Source organism: Podarcis bocagei (genome assembly GCF_964188305.1).
Source record: "Podarcis bocagei genome assembly, chromosome: 6".
In the NCBI taxonomy this organism is placed as follows: domain Eukaryota; kingdom Metazoa; phylum Chordata; class Lepidosauria; order Squamata; family Lacertidae; genus Podarcis; species Podarcis bocagei.
In genome coordinates this window covers 94,820,648-94,839,189 of record NC_138130.1, presented here as the reverse complement: position 1 = coordinate 94,839,189, position 18,542 = coordinate 94,820,648, and the positions used below count along the sequence as shown (strand labels likewise).

Here is an 18,542-nt window from a genome sequence, read left to right as displayed (position 1 = left end):
AATGGGGCCTCCCGCTGCTGCCGTGCCACCGCTGCACGATTTCTGTTCTCATCCTGAAGCAAAGTTCTTAACCCGAGGTACTATTTCTGGGTTAGCAGAGTCTGTAACCTGAAGCGTATGTAACCCGAGGTACCACTGTAATAAAATTTGTTTACCCAGTGCGTGCTTCCAAAAGAAAGTAAGATGGAACTTAATCATTAAGTAGAATGAGGTAATGGTACCAATAGAGAAATATGAAAAAGATGAGGAAATGAATTAATAATAATAATAATAATAATAATAATAATAATAATAATAATAGTAGTACATGCATATCCCATCTTCCAAAGAAGCCCAATGTGGAATATATGGGCCGTTCCCCCCCCCCCCCATTGCCATCCTCACAACCATTCTGTGGGGTAGAAAAGGTTGAGGGAAGTGACTGACCCAAGGTCATTCAGGGAGCTTCTTGGCTGTAGTGGGAATTTGAACCCTGATTTCCCAGGTCCTAGTCCAGCCCTCTCATCACTGCACCACATTGGCTCTAACACGGCATTATCTTTCCATTTCTCCTGCTGTTGCCCCACTGTTCATCCCAGCACCTGGAATGCAAAGACTCCCTGTTCCTGAACATCAACGCTCCATGGATGCAGCAAATAGTTGTTGATAAGCAATCCTCCACGAATCTGTCTGTCCCATTTTAAGCACGCCATCCAAGTCAACATAGATAGGTGGGCTGTAAATTCCACATTCCAAATTCCATTATGGGACACCCAAAGAAGTGTGTTCCTATGCCTTGTCCTTAACTTATAGCACATCAGTTTGTTGGAAGCCACCCAGAGTGGCTGGGGAAGGGTATAAATATGCCAGATGGATGGGGTATAAATATTAAATTATTGTTGTTGTTGTTGTTGTTGTTGTTGTTGTTGTTGTTGTTGTCATCGTCATCACCATCATCATCATGGAACCCTTATTGCTATGCGAGGAATCATAGAATCATAGAGTTGGAAGAGACCACAAGGGCCATCGAGTCCAACCCCCTGCCAAGCAGGAAACACCATCAGAGCACTCCTGACATATGGGTGTCAAGCCTCTGCTTAAAGACCTCCAAAGTAGGAGACTCCACCACACTCCTTGGCAGCAAATTCCACTGTCGAACAGCTCTTACTGTCAGGAAGTTCTTCCTAATGTTTAGGTGGAATCTTCTTTCTTGTAGTTTGGATCCATTGCTCTATGTCCGCTTCTCTGGAGCAGCAGAAAACAACCTTTCTCCCTCCTCTATGTGACATCCTTTTATATATTTGAACATGGCTATCATATCACCCCTTAACCTCCTCTTCTCCAGGAGGAGGAGACTGTCTAACTTGCCCATAATTTTTATGCAAGATGATGCTCCTTTATACACCTTCAATATACAGTATTCCTCCTTTTGGTTTCCCTAAACCCCCAAATCACCATTCATCTATCTCTGCAATAAGGCCTGTAGAGAAAAATATGCCAGATGTACTAGCTGATACAGAGCGTTCCCTAGTCAGTTCCCTTGATGCCGTCGTGTTTTCCAGCGACAGTGACATCTTCTGGACATGACAGTGCCTAGAGGCAAAAAAAGGGAAGATGAATATTCTTCGTTCCTCTCCCTTTCTTTTAATTCAGCTGAGCTAGCTAAGCCAGCAGGCAAGGGAGATTTGCAGCAAACTTAGCAAGCCAGGTAAAACAACAGTACTGGAGCACTTGAAAACGCACACCTACAAATCACTCCCATCGGTAGGCACAGTTCTTGAAGCACATTTTCTTGCAAGTTTCCATTGTTTTTGATTTGACAGAGCAGCTGATGGAGAAAAGCAATTGCAGCTGTAATAGGCTCACCTAGTGATCTGCCCCGAATGACTGCTTCATAGTCAGTTGGATGCAATGCACCACGGTCATGCTTTGAGTGTTGCTTCTGTTTTTCGAAAGAGAGCTCCTTCCATGCCGTCCTGCCACCTGGATCAGGGAAAAGAAGCGCATGAACACACCAGCTGTTGCCTTCTGAAGTTTTGCTATTCATTAAAAAAATACCAGTGCGGCATAAAAGAATTTTATCTAAAGCCATACAGTACCAAACCACGTAGAAAGGTAAAATCAGAAATGGCTAACTGTTATGGAAAGATGTGTTAATTGCCTGCATAAGCCTGATGTTTTCAGCAGGCGTTTAAAAGTTGGCACAGAAGGCGCCCGCTTAATCTCTGCTGGCAGAGCCATTCCGCAAGAGGAGGCTGGTGGCGCTTAGGGCTCGGTTCCTTGTGGTTGTCAAACTAGCCTCGCCAACTCAGGAAACAACCGACGACCTAGAAACCAGGATATCGGGCTTCAGGCAGTCTCTGAGGTACCCTGGACTTAAGCTGTCCAGGGCTTTGTAAATTCCTCCAAGGACCTTGAACTTGGCTCAGTAGTAGATAGGCAGCCAGTGCAGATGTTTTAACAATGGCATCACATGTTCTTGGCCACATGCCCCCGTCATCAATCTGGCTGCCGTCCTCTGCACCAGCTGGAGCATCTAAACCAGCCCTTGAGATATCTGAAGATGTCCATCATACCTCCTCTCAGTCTCCTCTTTACCAGGCTAAGCATATCCAGCTCCTTCAACCACTCCTCATAAGGCTTGGTTTCCAGGCCATTGATCATTTTGGTTGCCCTCCTCTGCACTTTCCAGCTTGTCAACATCCTTCTTAAATTGTGGTGCCCAGAACCGGACATAGTATTCCAGATGTGGTATGACCAAGGCAGAATAAAGTGGTAGTATTACTACCCTTGATCTGGACACTAGACTTCTGTTGATGGAGTCTAGAAGAACATAGGAGTGCCTGGCGTGCTCTGGTCCATGGGGTCACGAAGAGTCAGACACGACTAAACGACTAAACAACAACAAGAAGAACATTAGCTTTTTTGCTGCTGCATCACACTGTTGACTCATGTTAAGCTTGTGGTCCACCAAGATCCCTAGATCCTTTTCACATGTTCTACTGACAAGCCAGGTGTCCCCCATCTTATATTTGTGTATCTGCTTCTTCCTGTTTCTAAGTGCAGAACCTTACATTTGTCCCTGTTGAAATTCATTCTGTTAGCTTGGGCCCAGTTCTCCAATCTGTTAAGGTCTTTTTTGAATCCTGATTCTGTCTTCTGTGCCATTAGCTACACCTCCCATCCCTTCAGGTTGTTACCTGGATCAAATAATTTGTGTGGATTTGTGCTGCGCAGCATGCAAAACAGATAGATATTCCACCAGGGCTCAAATAATAACACTTAGTGACCTCATCTCTTGACTTTAGTTAGTCATCACCTCTTGGTCCAGCCTTCCTCACGGGGTTGTTTTGAGGAATAATTGGAGGTGAATCCTGAGCTCCTTGCAGCAGCAGCAGCAGGAGGAGGAAATAAATGTGGTACAGAAAACAAACCAGAGAAGTGGGCATTCACCCACTCGATCTCCATCTGGAGACGTTTTCAGGACTGGCAGTAGCAGAGCTGTGGCCTGACTCTGGCCAGGTACAGCAGGTAACCTGATTATCTGCAGACTGAAGGTAGCGTGGGGTGGAATTGTGGGTTGCAGCACACAGGGCTGCTTTGTGAATGCTAGGAGGGACCATTCCTCCCTTGCACAGCTGCGGACACCTTCTCTAAGAGCCGGTTGTATTCTGTTCCTTTGAGGCATTTCAAGAATGATGCTAAGCTGCTCCGGCCATTATTGGTTTAACCCCAGCCGGGTTTAAATATGCATAAGCCGTGTCTAATAGCTGTGATTTGTTTGAGTAATCCCTTATCGGGAATGGGCAGGCCTTCCCTCCTCCTCTCTCACAAGGGAGCACTTGGGCTCCTGCAGAGATTCAGCTGCCTGGCTAATTTTCAAATAAGCCAAAGTCCTGCATATTTCCTCAGCACAGTTGTGGTACCTGCGGCTCTTCGCTACTGGAGACCTCGCTTAATCTGCCTGTCATCTACAAATACACCCTACAATGTGGGTTTTATCATCCGAGCCGAGGAAGAACGCCCCCATGGGTTTCCTGGGGGATTTAATTTAACGTGGAAAACGGTGGCTTCTATTAGTCTACAATTCTCACCCACACACACTATCCAATTTAGCTGCAGCAGTAGATTCACTCCGTTTCCCCCCAATGCAAATCTGAAAGGCCACGCTATTTAATTGGACTTCTTCACTGCTTGCGACTGTGAAGGAAAGGAGCCCCTAGACCTCAAGAGCAGAATAAACAAGATCATGTACGGTATCTCTCGTCTCAGGTCTGTTTGTTTCAGCTGTGGGATGCTTCTTGCTAACAAGTTAGAACCAGTATGGAATTGTGGACTGCAGAAGAGCCGTAGCTCAATCGCAGAACATCTGCTTTGCATGCAGAAGGTACCAGGTTCCATCCCTGCCATCTCCAGTTCTGTCAATACTTACTGGCAGGAGCTCTCCAGGCAGGGTTGACCTCTTCAGTCCTATCCGGAGATGGTGGGGATTTCAGTTATGAACTCCTTTGGGTGGCCTTGGGCTAGTCATTGGGAATGGAGTTTCATAGAATCGGGCCCACAATACTGCTGGAAATGAGTGGAACATCAGAGCCATGTGGGACCACAAAACAGTGACTCCCCTGAAGACCCCAGTGATCAGGCAGGGATTAGGTGAGCCTTGAGGTATCCACCCAAATCGTTAAGGGCCTAATAAATTAATTACAAGAACCATGAATCTGGCCTGGTAGTATCTGGACAGGCAGTGTAGACTTTTGAACACTGGAGTTATGTGTTGGAGGTAATTTGTTCCACTCAGGAATCTCGCCCCAGCGTTTTGCACCAGCTGGATTCTCCACATGAGGCCCAAGAGTAGCTCCATCTCAAGAACCATCTTGCAGTAACCAAGTCTTGAGGTTCCCAATGCATGGATCTCGGTGGTTGAGGGAGCTGGGTATGTTTAGCCAGGAAAAGGGGAGACTAAGGGGAGATATGATAATCACCTTCAAATATCTCAAGGGCTGTTACGTGGAACACGCTTGATTTCTCCTGCTCTGGAGGGTAGGACTCGAACCACTGGCTTCAAGTTACAAGAAAGGAGATTCCGACTTTCTGACAGTAAGAGCTATTCAAGAGTAGAATGATCTCCCTTAGGAGATGGTGGACTCTCCTTCTCTGGAGGTTTTTAAGCAGAGATTGGGTGGCCATCTGTCTTGGATGTTTAGTTGAGAATCCTGCATTGCAAGGGGTTGGGCTTAGAAGACCCACGGGGTCCCTTCCATCTCTACAGTTCTATGATCTACTTTGATGTTCTGTAATAAATCGCAATATGATATATAAATGATAAATAAGTAACATCTTCCTTCCTTTTCACAGCTCAGGGTTCACCATGGCTAGCCTACCATGCCTTCTCTTACTCCTGTGGACCATCAACGGTGTTCTACCTTCCAGTTCCCATTGGAGGCCCACCTGGCCGGCCTACAGAGTCCCCGTCGTTCTGCCACAATCAACTACTTATTTGGACAAACCACAGTTTGATGCCGAAGCTAAGCTGGAAGTGGTCTCGTCTTGCAGCCCGTCTTGCCACAAGAGTTCCCCGCTACCTACTTACGAAGAGGTGAAGGATTACTTGTCCTACGAAACTTTGTACTCCAACGGCTCCCGAACTGAGACGGAAGTCGGCATCTACGTTCTGACCGGCGGGAGCGCCGGGACGCAGAGCAGATCTCGGGCCAAGAGGCAGATCTACGGATACGACACGAGGTTCAGCATTTTCGGCAAGGACTACTTGCTCAACTACCCCTTTTCCACTTCTGTGAAGTTGTCCACGGGCTGCACCGGGACTTTGGTGGCCGAGAAGCATGTCCTGACGGCCGCCCACTGCATCCACGATGGCAAAAGCTACGTCAAAGGGGCCAGGAAACTGCGCGTGGGGTTTCTGCGGCCGAAGCTGAAAGATGGCAGCAAGGGGGCGAACATCAGCAGCTCCCCTGAACCGGAAAGGATGAAATTCCAGTGGATCCGAGTGAAACGGACTCACGTCCCCAAAGGGTGGATCAAAGGGAATGCCAACGACATTGGCATGGATTACGACTATGCCCTCTTGGAGCTCAAGAAACCCCATAAACGGAAGTTTATGAAGATTGGCGTGAGCCCGGCCGCAAAGCAACTGCCTGGCGGGAGAATCCACTTCTCGGGGTATGACAACGACCGGCCAGGGAACCTGGTCTACCGCTTCTGCGACGTCAAAGACGAAACGTATGACCTCTTGTACCAGCAGTGTGATGCCCAGCCGGGCGCCAGCGGCTCGGGAGTTTACGTACGGATGTGGAAGAGGCAGAGCCGCAAGTGGGAGCGCAAGATCATTGGGATATTTTCCGGGCACCAGTGGGTGGACACAAACGGCTCCCCGCAGGATTTCAATGTGGCCGTTCGCATCACTCCCCTCAAATACGCGCAGATTTGCTACTGGATTACAGGCAACTATCAGCACTGCAGGGACGGCTAAAGACAATGGGCATCCTTTTTTTTAAAAAAAGAAAGAAAATAAACGGCCTCGGTTGCTGAATCGGGGGCAGGGGGGGGGAAGGGGAAGCGAAACTCTTCTATATTGCCGGTGCTATGGGGTGCAGTTCTGTTTTTCTTTTTTATAAATACCTGGATGCAGGAATCAATAGGGAAGTCTGTCTTGTGTGTAAAGGTGCTTTGTGTTACATACTATGCACAGCCAAGCTGGCCTTAGATACTGGGGCATCCTGGGGCGCACATCTGGCCCTGCCCTTCTCCCACAACTCCCCTTCCTGGTGCCCATGTCATGGCTGGGAGGCTCTGCAACTTGTGCGCTTTGCATTTGATTTTTGCAAACTGTTCCTCCTGGGGCTCCTGGCCCTCAAGTCAAGTCAGAGAGCACAGCGTTGATAGGAGCTGAACCAGGGCTGGTGGCCAATTTAAAGTGAGACAGGGGTAGGCATGAGTGTGGCTGTTTTGTTTTTTGTTGCACTGCCGTGGCTGCTTTCTCCAGGCAAGCAAGAGAAGAAAAACACTCAGCTTTGATGCTCCCATGCAGATAGATGATACGCTTTGCATCAGTCAAGTTGTCCCTGAAAGTTGCCGATCAGAAGGTTGGCGGTTCGAATCCCCGCAACAGGGTGAGCTCCAGTTGCTCTGTCCTAGCTCCTGCCAACCTAGCAGTTTGAAAGCATGCCAGTGCAAGTAGATAAATAGGTACCACTGAGGTGGGAAGGTAAATGGCATTTCCATGTGCTCCAGCATTCATCACAGTCCTCCATGTGCCAGAAATGGTTTAGCCATGCTGGCCACATAACCCAGAAAACTGTCTGTGGACAAACGCCGGCTCCCTCAGCCTGAAAGCGAGATGAGCGCCGCAACCCCATAGTTGCCTTTGACTGGACTTAACCGTCCAGGAATCCTTTACCTTGACCTTTACCCAGAGAACAGCTGAAGGAGAGGAGAGGCACCTCCCAATAGCATCAAATTTCAACTGCCCCGAGTCTGTTCAAGCCAGGAGCAAAGTTTCCTTCTAGCTAGAGGGACTGGCAAGGCTAAGTGGGCTTTGCAGCAGAAGCAGCTGCTTTCTTTCTTTCTTTCTTTCTTTCTTTCTTTCTTTCTTTCTTTCTTTCTTTCTTTCTTTCTTTCGCTGGGTAGCCCATGCCAATGCGGAGTTCAGAAGTAAATTTACTGAGTGCTTCTTGCTGTGTGGGATCTGTTACCTTTATTTATGCCTCGTCTTTCTTTTTTCTCCTGTGGTTTTAGCTTTCCTCTTGTTTCCCCCCAAATTCTCCAGCGATTCTCAGCAACTGGAGAGCAGGCAAGTTTTAGTGAGGTCCCCCTCCCACTTTTTTCCGTTTTAACTGCACTGTTATCCCTCAGCATAATGGATGCAAACTGAGAAGGGCATTCGAGCCTTCGCACACCAAGATTGCCAAACACAATCTCTCTAGGGTTCAGTTGTTTTTCCAGAGCGCAGCGCAGTCTCGGAAGCCGGGCTGGTGCCTCGCAATTAGGGACAGGAGAAGATGTCCGTTTCAGTTTATCGCTATCTCTCGTTTTCCCCATCTTGAGTTCTGTTCTCCACATTTCCCCATCATTTTGCAATTTTCTTTTAACAGAATTCCTGTGAAAATTTGTCAGCGTTTTAATGCAAACTTCCTCCATGCACATTTTTGTAAGTTGGAGTTCTTGTTATTAAATATACCAAGCAAAAAGCACACCAAGAACTCAGGCCAATGTAAGTTTCAATAGTGGGAGTTTCTGATCCATAATTGACTTCTGCTCTAAAGACCTCCACGTCGAATCTGACTATGGACTAACATGAATTTATCTCTACTCATAAACTCTTATCTCTAATTCTGTAACGAATTTCTGTGTTATACATATCTTGATGAGTTTGAGTTTGTAATCTCTGTTAGAGTTTGTAATCTCTATCTGAGTTTGTAATCCTTGTCAGAATACATACTTTTGAATAGATTAGTTTTTGTTACTATTGACTATTGATTTGCGAGTAGGGACCACTCCCACTAGTGAAGCTTACATTGGCCGGAGTTCTTGCTGTGCACATTTTTGTATGCAGTCTTCCCTGTCAACCACATTTTTTGCAATGCAATTTCCATTAATATAATGCATTTCCCCGCCAGTAAGTGCAATTAAATGTCACCTGGCCAGAGAACCACACTTGCAAGATCCTTCAAAATGTGAATTTTGAAGGGCAGCTGTGTTTTGGTTCGCCCATTGTTGCTGAAAATGCAAATTAGGTAAGTTCACATTTAAATGCAAACCGAATTGAGATTCTCCTCCATCCCATCTGGAATATAAAGGACTGAGCTGCTGTGGACTCACCGGCCTCAGTGCCCTCTTCAGGCACAAAAGAGAACTGCAGCAAGCATCACTGCCCCCTGCAGTTGACAGGCAAGACTCTGGGTTGGTTGGTGTCAAAACGACAGAAAAGCTCTGAAACTGTCGGCTGTTCCAAGGTAGCATCTCATCAACTTATGATTCATTGCGTCTTCAGCTTTGTGCAGGGCGGGTGGCCTTTCCCCCAGGCCTTTACACACAGACAGTTGCTCAAACGGATTCTCCCCATTTAAGAAGCCCAGTTCAGACATTGCCCCCAAACCATGGTTAGCAGGAGCAGATTTCACTTCATTTCCCATCTGCTCAGTATTCCCATTTATGTGGTACAGCAACCTCCAGGGTGCACAGCATGGTATGTCGGCGCAGTTATCACATCTAGCGATGTTTGGTACAAACCATGGTTTCGCAAACAATATATTTTCCTTTTTTTAAAAAAAAACTTTTATCTAGATAAAAACACAAAAAAGGGAGGGGGGAGAGAGATATAGAAAAAGAAAGACATAACAAGAGTAGGAAAGAGGTTAAAAGAGAAAGATAGAAAAATCCAGAAAATAAAGTACTTCTAATTCCTCACCTGTCCACTATAAAAAAAGCCTATCAGATGAGACCCATCCCTTTTGTTTATCAAATTTATTTATTGCTTCACAACAAATAGGGAGTCTCGAACTGATATACAGGTAAAGTAAAATACAAAAGTACATAATAATACCATTTGGTAGGAGGGGGTCTCATGCAGATACCATCTCACCAGGATGTCTGTCCCATCTGTGTCTGAATCAGGCCATTAGTGTGGCAGCACCTGTGCTATGAAACTCTTATTACAAGTTGAGACAGGCATCTTCTCTATTGTCTTTTTTGGCACCTGTTGAAGACCTTCCATTTCCAAATCTTTTAAGCAGAGATCTGTATCCCAGTACACATCTGGATTGGACTTGAGAAATGTTCTTAGGTATGTTTTTATCATTAAATCAGTTGGGGATAGTTCAGACTTTGTATGTGACAGAGACATTCAACCAAACAGAGGGGAAAAACTCCCTCAGAAAGACACAGCCAATCAGAGCACATGCTACCTCAGTGAGGGTCATGTTGCTGTGATTGGTTGCCAAGGAAAACGTACACACACACACACACACACACACACACACACACACACACACAGTTAGCTGACTTACTGTTAAAGAATTAACTCTTTAGTCACACACAGAATGATCCCTGCTGTTCTGCCAAGCCATTCATTAATTAAACTATAGTTAGCACCAGGCAAGCATCTCCAGAAATATCAATCCTTTAACCTTGCATCAGACCTCCCTGCAAATGTCCACTTTTGCAGATGTTCAGCAGAGACTGAGATCTGCTGATGAATGTTTACAAACCAGAGCAATCAAACTGAGCAGCACATTATCATCAGGGTAAAGCCTTTCAACAGGAAGCCTGCTAGCACATTTGCAAAGCTAAGCAGGGTCCAGTGTGGTTTCAAATTGGATGGGGGACCGTGTCTTGAGATTCCTGCATTGCAGGGGGGTTGAACTAGATGACCCTCGGAGTCCCTTCCAATGCTACAATTCTCTGATTCTACAAATTAGAATGTGTCAGGTGAGAACTTCCCCCCCATGTATGTATCTCCTTTTATTTTCACTCCACCCAACTGTTGTCAAGGGTGTTAATGGTGCTTAATTTTTTTTCCAGTTATTGTGGTCCCTCTTTGGAATGCCAAAATTGCTTCTCCACACGTTCACATACCAGGTGTAGCTTTCGCACATAATGCTAGGACTCTTCTTCTCTGGCACAGACAGTCGCGGATGTTTTAAAACAAAATCTGGCAGTGGGATGGAGGGGGGGAGAGAAGAGAACCTTTTTGCATTTGGCAAAACCTCATCCACCTCCTTTCTCTGTAGACACCTGACTCCTGTGACTGTTTTAATGCCAGTTCTTTTGATGAATGTATCGCAGAAAACCAAGAGGAAACGGAAAGAGACAGAGGATTTTGTACCTATTTATATGTTATCTGCCAGAAATGAAAAGCGCTCATTGTAATTACACTTCATTTGTAAGGATGTTCAAATACAGCACAGTTTTTATCGACCTCTGCAGGAATAATATGCTTGTTCATTTCCTTGTCATTTTTTTTTAAAAAAATGCTTGCAGAAAACTGGATGTTGCTTTGCATGCTTCCTAGCCACATGAGATTGCGATGGGTGCAGCTCCAGAGCATAGCTGTCAACTTTTCCCTTTTCTTGCGAGGAATCCTATTCGGAATAAGGGAATTTCCCTTAAAAAAAGGGGAACGTTGACAGCTGTGCTCCAGGGAGTGGCATGCCTGAGCTTCAAAACCATCGTATGGTCCACCACCCTAACCAGTGCTACTGTATTTTGTAAAACACTTTTGAAAATAACAACAATAAAGTGGTGTATAAATTTTAATAAATAAAACAGAAATAACATTGCCGCTTTGAGCAGAGAATCCAAGGAAATCAGTTGCAGTTTCAGCCAATTCCTTGTTTCCACATCTTCCAGGCTGCCCTGTGCAAAAAGACCCGTCCTCACCCAAATCCTGATACCAGCAGTATTGCATCTTTTCCACCCAGGAGTACAACATCCCAGGAACAGCTCTTTTCTACAGGAAAAATGAATACTCAGAATACACATGAATACTCCCTGAAGCAAGGGCTAGGCAAGGGATTATTGTTTTTCATTTCATTTCTACAATTCATATTTTTAAGGGGATTGGAATCTCAAAGTAGTTTGCAACCTATATTAAAACATCAAAGGAAGCAATTCCAGAAGAAAGTCGGACATATACATTCAAAGAAACGTAATTCACAGGAAACCATTATTATTATTATTATTATTATTATTATTATTATTATTATTATTATTTACTTAGTTACATTTGTATACAGCCCTATACCCATAGGTCTCAGGGTTGTTCACAGCACAAAGTTACAGCATACAAAGCACAGAATACATAATGAAAATAATGAAAACATAAAGACAGTAAAACGTGGCTTTTGACTCAGCGAGCTAACTCCTTCTCCAAAGCAAATAAAACACCACACTGGAGGTCAAATACAGAATGCACATTTAACACAGCAAAGTTAACAATTTTTTATCTTAAACATTTGAAATTAAAGCATAACCAAAGGCAGTCAAATATGAAATGTGCATTTAAAGCAGCATAATTATCAAGAGAATAAAATAGTATCTATCATAAAAACATAGAACATATCTTCTGCCGCTGCTGCCAATGGTGGTTCATGGTGGACGGCGAAAGCTCAGGCTCGATGACCTGGGTCTGCAATAAGAGGCCTGCAAAAGTCTCTGGCCTCTTCCTCAGTCTCAGCTTTTGTAGCTGGAGTCAGTCCGGCAAAATAATCTCTGGCCTCTTCCCCAGTCTCAGCTTTTGTAGCTGGAGTCAGTCCGGCAAAATAATCTCTGGCCTCTTCCTCAGTCTCAGTTTTTGTAGTTGGAGTCAGTCCTGGCCCTGCCCTCCCAGGTCAGGTGGGGGAAAGCCTGCAAGGCAGGGAGCGGGTCTATCAGGACCCACAGCCAAGATGGGGATCATTACCCTCTTTCTCTGATTGTCAGTTGGTCTCTCTGTATGGAAGACTCTTCATGTTCTGTGAAGCAATGAGGACACATCCACACAATACAAAATACATTTACTGAATGTGGGCTTTTCCTAAAGAATTATGGGAACTGTTGTTTGTTAAGGGTGCTGGGAACTGTAGCTCTGTGGGTGGGTGGGCAAGACAACTGCACAGAATTGACTGTTAAAGAAGCCCACGTTTCCTTATCAGCCTGTGCCGCCACATCGCCTTGACTCTCAAAGCAGCCTTGCAAAGCCCCAGCTGGAAGTTGCCTTGAACAAGCAAATACGACACATACTTGAGATTCTTCTCTGCATTGCCTCTTGTTAGGACCTCTTGTGGGGAGAGCCAACTTCAGGTACACATACCCTGTCCTTGATATGGAACCTGGTCCCTTTAGCTTCTGTTGGGCAGCACTAAGAGGAAATGTGATATTAGATGTGTATTCTCATTGAGAAGGGAAGCTCTCAGGAAACAAGGCAGTGGAAAAGAAAGGAGCTGGGGTTTTGTTTTGTTTTTTGCTTTTGGAACAGTTACTATTTCCCTTCTCTCTGTGTTTGTTTGGGGTTTTTTGGGAGCGGTGCATTAATTTTAATGCATCTGTACTGCACCACTTTTCCTAAAACAAAAGCGCAACATCTTCCAACTGCACTGTGCAGAAATGCAACTTGTTCAAATGCATCAGACCAATCGCAACCCACAAATGAAACCCCATTGGCTGTTTGGGGGGAAGAAATGCGTACTAACCTCTTAGCTGGGGGGAGGGGCATTGCAAAGCATATGGGGCCACTACCGAGAAGGCCCCGCTTCTTGTGGCAGCTAATGCAACTCCTGTAACTTTCTAAGGCTGTCTAGAGGATGAGAGTTCAACAGGTGTAGCTGGCACAATTCCCTTGCAGGGTCATAGCTGTCAATGTTTCCCTTTTTTAAAGGGAAATTTCCTTGTTCCAAATAGGATTCCTCGCAAGAAAAGGGAAAAGTTGACAGCTATGCGCAGGGTACAGCTTGGATAACAGCTGTGTGGCTTGCATAACATGACCCTGAAATCTGAGCACCTTTTACATGTGCTCTTCTGCATCTGCAAAACTTATATCCATTTGCCAAGTGCAGAAATTCCTTCCATATTGAAGGTTTAGGAAGTTGCTTTATGTGGGATGTAATCCACTGAGAGTAGTCAAGTACAGTGGTACCTCAGGTTACAGATGTTTCAGGTTACAGACTCCGCTAACCCAGAAATAGTACCTCAGGTTAAGATCTTTGCTTCAGGATGAGAACAGAAATCGTGCGGCGGCGGTGCAGCGGCAGCAGCGGGAGGCCCCATTAGCTAAAGTGGTGCTTCAGGTTAAGAACAGTTTCAGGTTAAGGATGGACCTCCAGAACGAATTAATTTCTTTTTTCCCCCCAAAGATATTTATTAAAGTTTTTTAAAATATAACAATGGGGAAAAAAGAAACAAAATACAACATAAAAACAGTTAAAAAACAGATAATTTTCCATAACATATCTTCCTTACGCTTATTTCCCCAGACCTCCTCATACCTCCCTTCTTTGTATTCCACTTCAATTTGTTAGTTCAGCAAATCCTTACCATTAAGCTTTTACCCATTTAAAAACTTTTTTTTCGTATCTCCTAAAGCATTACAGCTGGAAACCCCTTAGTTTCTATCCGACATCCTTCTAACATTCATTAATTTTACAATATTTCTGTAAATAGTCTTTAAATTTCTTCCAGTCTTCTTTCATCAACTCTTCTCCCTGGTCTCGGATTCTGCCAGTCATTTCTGTCAATTCCATGTAGTCGATCACAGTGCTGCTGCACTGTGAGTTGGGAAGGCCGCTCCCTCCCCAGGCTGATTCCACCAGGCCCAGGGGGCGGGGCCTAGACTGACTCACCACTGCCACAGCTTAAGAGGCCGCACCAGGCACCGGAACACCACTGCTGCTGCTGCACTGTGAGTTGGGAAGGCCGCTCCCTCCCCAGGCTGATTCCACCAGGCCCAGGGGGCGGGGCCTAGACTGACTCACCACTGCCACAGCTTAAGAGGCCGCACCAGGCACCGGAACACCACTGCTGCTGCTGCACTGTGAGTTGGGAAGGCCGCTCCCTCCCCAGGCTGATTCCACCAGGCCCAGGGGGCGGGGCCAGACTGACTCACCACTGCCACAGCTTAAGAGGCCACACGAGGCACCGGAACACCACTGCTGCTGCTGCACTGTGAGTTGGGAAGGCCGCTCCCTCCTCAGGCTGATCCCACCAGGCCCAGGGGGCGGGGCCAGACTGACTCACCACTGCCACAGCTTAAGAGGCCGCACCAGGCACCGGAACACCACTGCTGCTGCTGCACTGTGAGTTGGGAAGGCCGCTCCCTCCCCAGGCTGATTCCACCAGGCCCAGGGGGCGGGGCCAGACTGACTCACCACTGCCACAGCTTAAGAGGCCACACGAGGCACCGGAACACCACTGCTGCTGCTGCACTGTGAGTTGGGAAGGCCGCTCCCTTCTCAGGCTGATCCCACCAGGCCCAGGGGGCGGGGCCAGACTGACTCACCACTGCCACAGCTTAAGAGGCCTCATGAGGCACTGGGACACCATTGCTGCGGCTCCACCGTGGGGGTTGAGGAAGGCCGCTCCCTCCTGTAGGCACACTCTTCCAGGCCTAGGGGGCGGGGCCCACACTCGCCACCGCTACTGTTTTAAGGACACTGATGTTGCCGCGGCAAATGCTTAATATGTTTTTATATATTTTAAAATGTTTTATAGGGGTTTTTATTTTTTATTTTGTTGTCCCACCGTGAACGGTGGTTTTTATTGATGTATTTCTATTTTGTTCTGTTTTAGTTTGGTTTGGGGTTGGCTATTGAGTGGGGTGGGGATTTGTTGTGTTGGTACAATTGTTTTTGATTTGACTTGTTTCTATTCTGTAAATGGAGGTTGGTTTGAGGCTTGGGATTGCTACCGTAGTGGGGCGAGGGAGGTATGGCGGTGGGGGCAGATGTCATAGGCGAAGGGGATCGAGATATGGATATGCTCGTACCCCTTCCAATCTGCGCCCCATCCCGAGGGACGAGGGTAGGGTGAGCAAGGATTACTCACCTCCTTCACTGGTGTTGTGCAATGCCAGGTCTATAGGCAAAAAAACCGCCACCCTGCGAGACTTCTTCACCTCGCAGGGGGTTGACCTGGCTTGTGTGACGGAGACCTGGGTGCGCGAAGGGGAAACTGTTACCCTACGAGAGATGGCGCCCCCAGGTTTCTCTGTCCTCCACCAGTCGCGGACTGTGGGCCGGGGGGGAGGGGTGGCAATATTAATCCGGGAAAATTGTTCTTTCAGGGCTCTACCATCGCCATCGATCCCCGGCATTGAATGTGTTGGCCTAGTGTGGGGCTCCGAGGAGAGCTTGGCTGTCTGGCTGGTGTACCGGCCACCTAGCGCACCAGCAGCCACCCTGTCAGGCCTGCTGGAGGCGGTGGCCGGCTGGGCCTTGGAGTTCCCCAACCTATTGGTACTGGGGGACTTCAACATCCATGCTGATGCCACTCCCTCCTCACAGGCTCTGGACCTGGTGTCTTCCATGGCGACACTAGGGCTCTCCCAGTTTGTTTCGGGCCCCACACATCAAGCAGGCCACACGCTGGATTTGATCTTTGGCGCCGGTATAGATGTGATCATGTCTCCCTCGATGAAGGTGCCATGGTCTGATCACTACGCTCTGAAAGCCAGGATTGACTTTCCACCCCCACCCTGCTTAGGTGGCGAGCCGATTTGGGCTCGCCCGCAGAGGCTGATGGACCCTGATAGATTCCGTCAAGCCTTGCGGGACCTTGCTCCCCCTGGCGACTCATTGACTGAGCTTGTTGAGGGCTGGAATACCCAGCTCCTGGCAGCCATCGATGAGATCGCACCTAAGCGCCCTCTGCGACCCCGCAGAAACCGGGCTCCCTGGTTTACCGAGGAGCTTCGGAAAATGAAGCGGGACCTCAGACGGCTAGAGCGAGTATGGCGGGGTGCCCGTGACGGAGCCTCAAGAACATCTTATAGGGTTTTTATGAAAACCTATGAGATGGCAGTGAAGGCCGCTAAGAAGTCTTACTTCTCGGCCTCCATTGCATCCGCTAGCTCTCGCCCGGCGCAATTATTTAGTATAATCCGGTCTTTAACGTCCCTTGAAGGACAGCCAAATTTAAATAACAATCTGACACACAGCTGTGAGGCATTTGCGAGCTTTTTTGCGGAGAAGGTCTTGTCGCTCCGCCATGACCTCCCTGCCAATTTGGATACAATAAAGGAACTGGAGGCCCCTCGACTGTCCTCGGGTCCAGTATTGGACCACTTTGACCGGATATCTCCAGCCGATGTGGACAGATTCCTCCAAGCTGGAAAGCCCACCACCTGTCCTCTTGACCCGTGCCCGTCATGGCTGATTAGAGCGTGTCCAGACGAGGTGCGGGGCCCCCTGGGGGATATCATCAATTTGTCCCTTGGCACCGGGATATTCCCAGGGGAACTGAAGGAGGCGGTGGTGCGTCCGCTCTTAAAGAAAACATCGTTAGATCCCTTAGATCTATCCAATTACCGCCCGGTCTCGAATCTTCCATTCCTGGGTAAGGTGATTGAGAGAGCGGTTGCTGAACAGCTTGGTAGGTTTCTGGATGAAACATCTGCTTTGGATCCATTCCAGTCCGGCTTCCGTGCTGGTCATGGGACCGAGACGGCTCTGGTCGCCCTAACAGATGATCTCCGCAGGCAGCTGGATCGAGGCGGGTCGGGGCTGCTGATTCTTCTAGATCTGTCAGCAGCCTTTGACATGGTCGATCACGAACTCCTGGACCACCGCCTTGCCGACGTGGGGATCCAGGGCACAGTCCTTCAATGGCTGCGCTCGTTTCTCTCTGATCGGGGACAGAGGGTGGCGCTTGGGGGGGAATTGTCATCGCGTCACTCCTTGGTGTGTGGAGTGCCTCAGGGTGCGATTCTCTCCCCGATGCTTTTTAACATCTTTATGCGCCCCCTCGCCCAGCTTGTCCGGAGTTTTGGGCTGGGCTGCCATCAGTATGCTGATGACACCCAACTCTATCTGTTGATGGATGGCCATCCTAACTCGGCCCCAGACACACTGACCAAATGTCTGGAAGCTGTGGCTGGATGGTTACGTGGGAGCCGGTTGAAGTTAAATCCTTCGAAGACAGAGGTCCTCTGGCTGGGGCGGGACGATATGGGATCGAGGGGGCAACTCCCATCTCTTGCGGGGGTGCAATTGGTGCCAGCACCGTCCGTTAAGAGTTTGGGTGTAATCTTCGATACCTCCCTTTCTATGGAGGCGCAGATTACAGCTATAACAAAGGCGGCATTTTTCCATCTCCGCCAAGCTAAGCAGTTGGCCCCCTATCTCTCTCGCCCTGACCTAGCCACTGTGATCCATGCGACGGTCACCTCCAGACTGGATTATTGTAACTCGCTCTACGTGGGGCTGCCCTTGAGACTGACCCAGAAACTCCAGCGGGTGCAGAATGCCGCAGCGAGACTCCTTACAGGGTCTTCGCCGCGGGATCACATTCATCCGGTGCTATACCAGCTGCACTGGCTCCCGGTGGAGTACAGGATCAGGTTTAAGGTGCTGGTTTTAACCTTTAAAGCCCTATACGGCCTAGGACCCTCGTACCTACGGGACCGCCTCTCCTGGTATGCCCCACAGAGAAACCTACGGTCTACAAATAATAACACCCTCAAGGTCCCAGGCCTCAGAGAGGTTAGGCTGGCCTCAACTAGAGCCAGGGCCTTCTCGGCTGCAGCTCCAACCTGGTGGAATGCTCTGTCACAAGAGACTAGGGCCCTGCGGGATCTGACATCTTTCCGCAGGGCCTGCAAGACAGAGTTGTTCCGCCAAGCTTTTGGTCAGGGCGCAGCCTGACTCCCTCCTCTGGCAACCTGCACAGAATTTTGTTTAATCGGTTGCCATCAATTTGATTTTAACTAATTTTTATAATGAAATATTTTTAGAATGTGTTATTATTTGACTGTTATTTGGTTGTTGTTAGCCGCCCTGAGCCCGGCTCAGCTGGGGAGGGCGGGATATAAATAAAATTTATTATTATTATTATTATTATTATTGCCATTCTTCCAGAGT

At 47.6% G+C, this 18,542-nt stretch overlaps 2 protein-coding genes across 2 annotated transcripts in view; one reads left to right on the top strand and one right to left on the bottom strand.

Moving 5' to 3' along the window:
* PRSS23 (serine protease 23) overlaps positions 1–10,911 on the top strand; it is a 32,945-nt gene extending 22,034 nt beyond the window's left edge. The window contains exon 2 of the mRNA XM_081197436.1: positions 5,335–10,911. Coding sequence (XP_081053562.1) covers positions 5,335–6,466 — 1,132 coding nt within the window. The 3' untranslated portion in view covers positions 6,467–10,911. The remainder of the gene's footprint in view (positions 1–5,334) is intronic.
* The window catches only part of LOC308588817 (uncharacterized protein), a gene marked incomplete at its 3' end in the record, with an annotated part of 117,300 nt that overhangs the window by 31,434 nt on the left and 67,324 nt on the right, over positions 1–18,542 (bottom strand). The window lies entirely within an intron of this gene.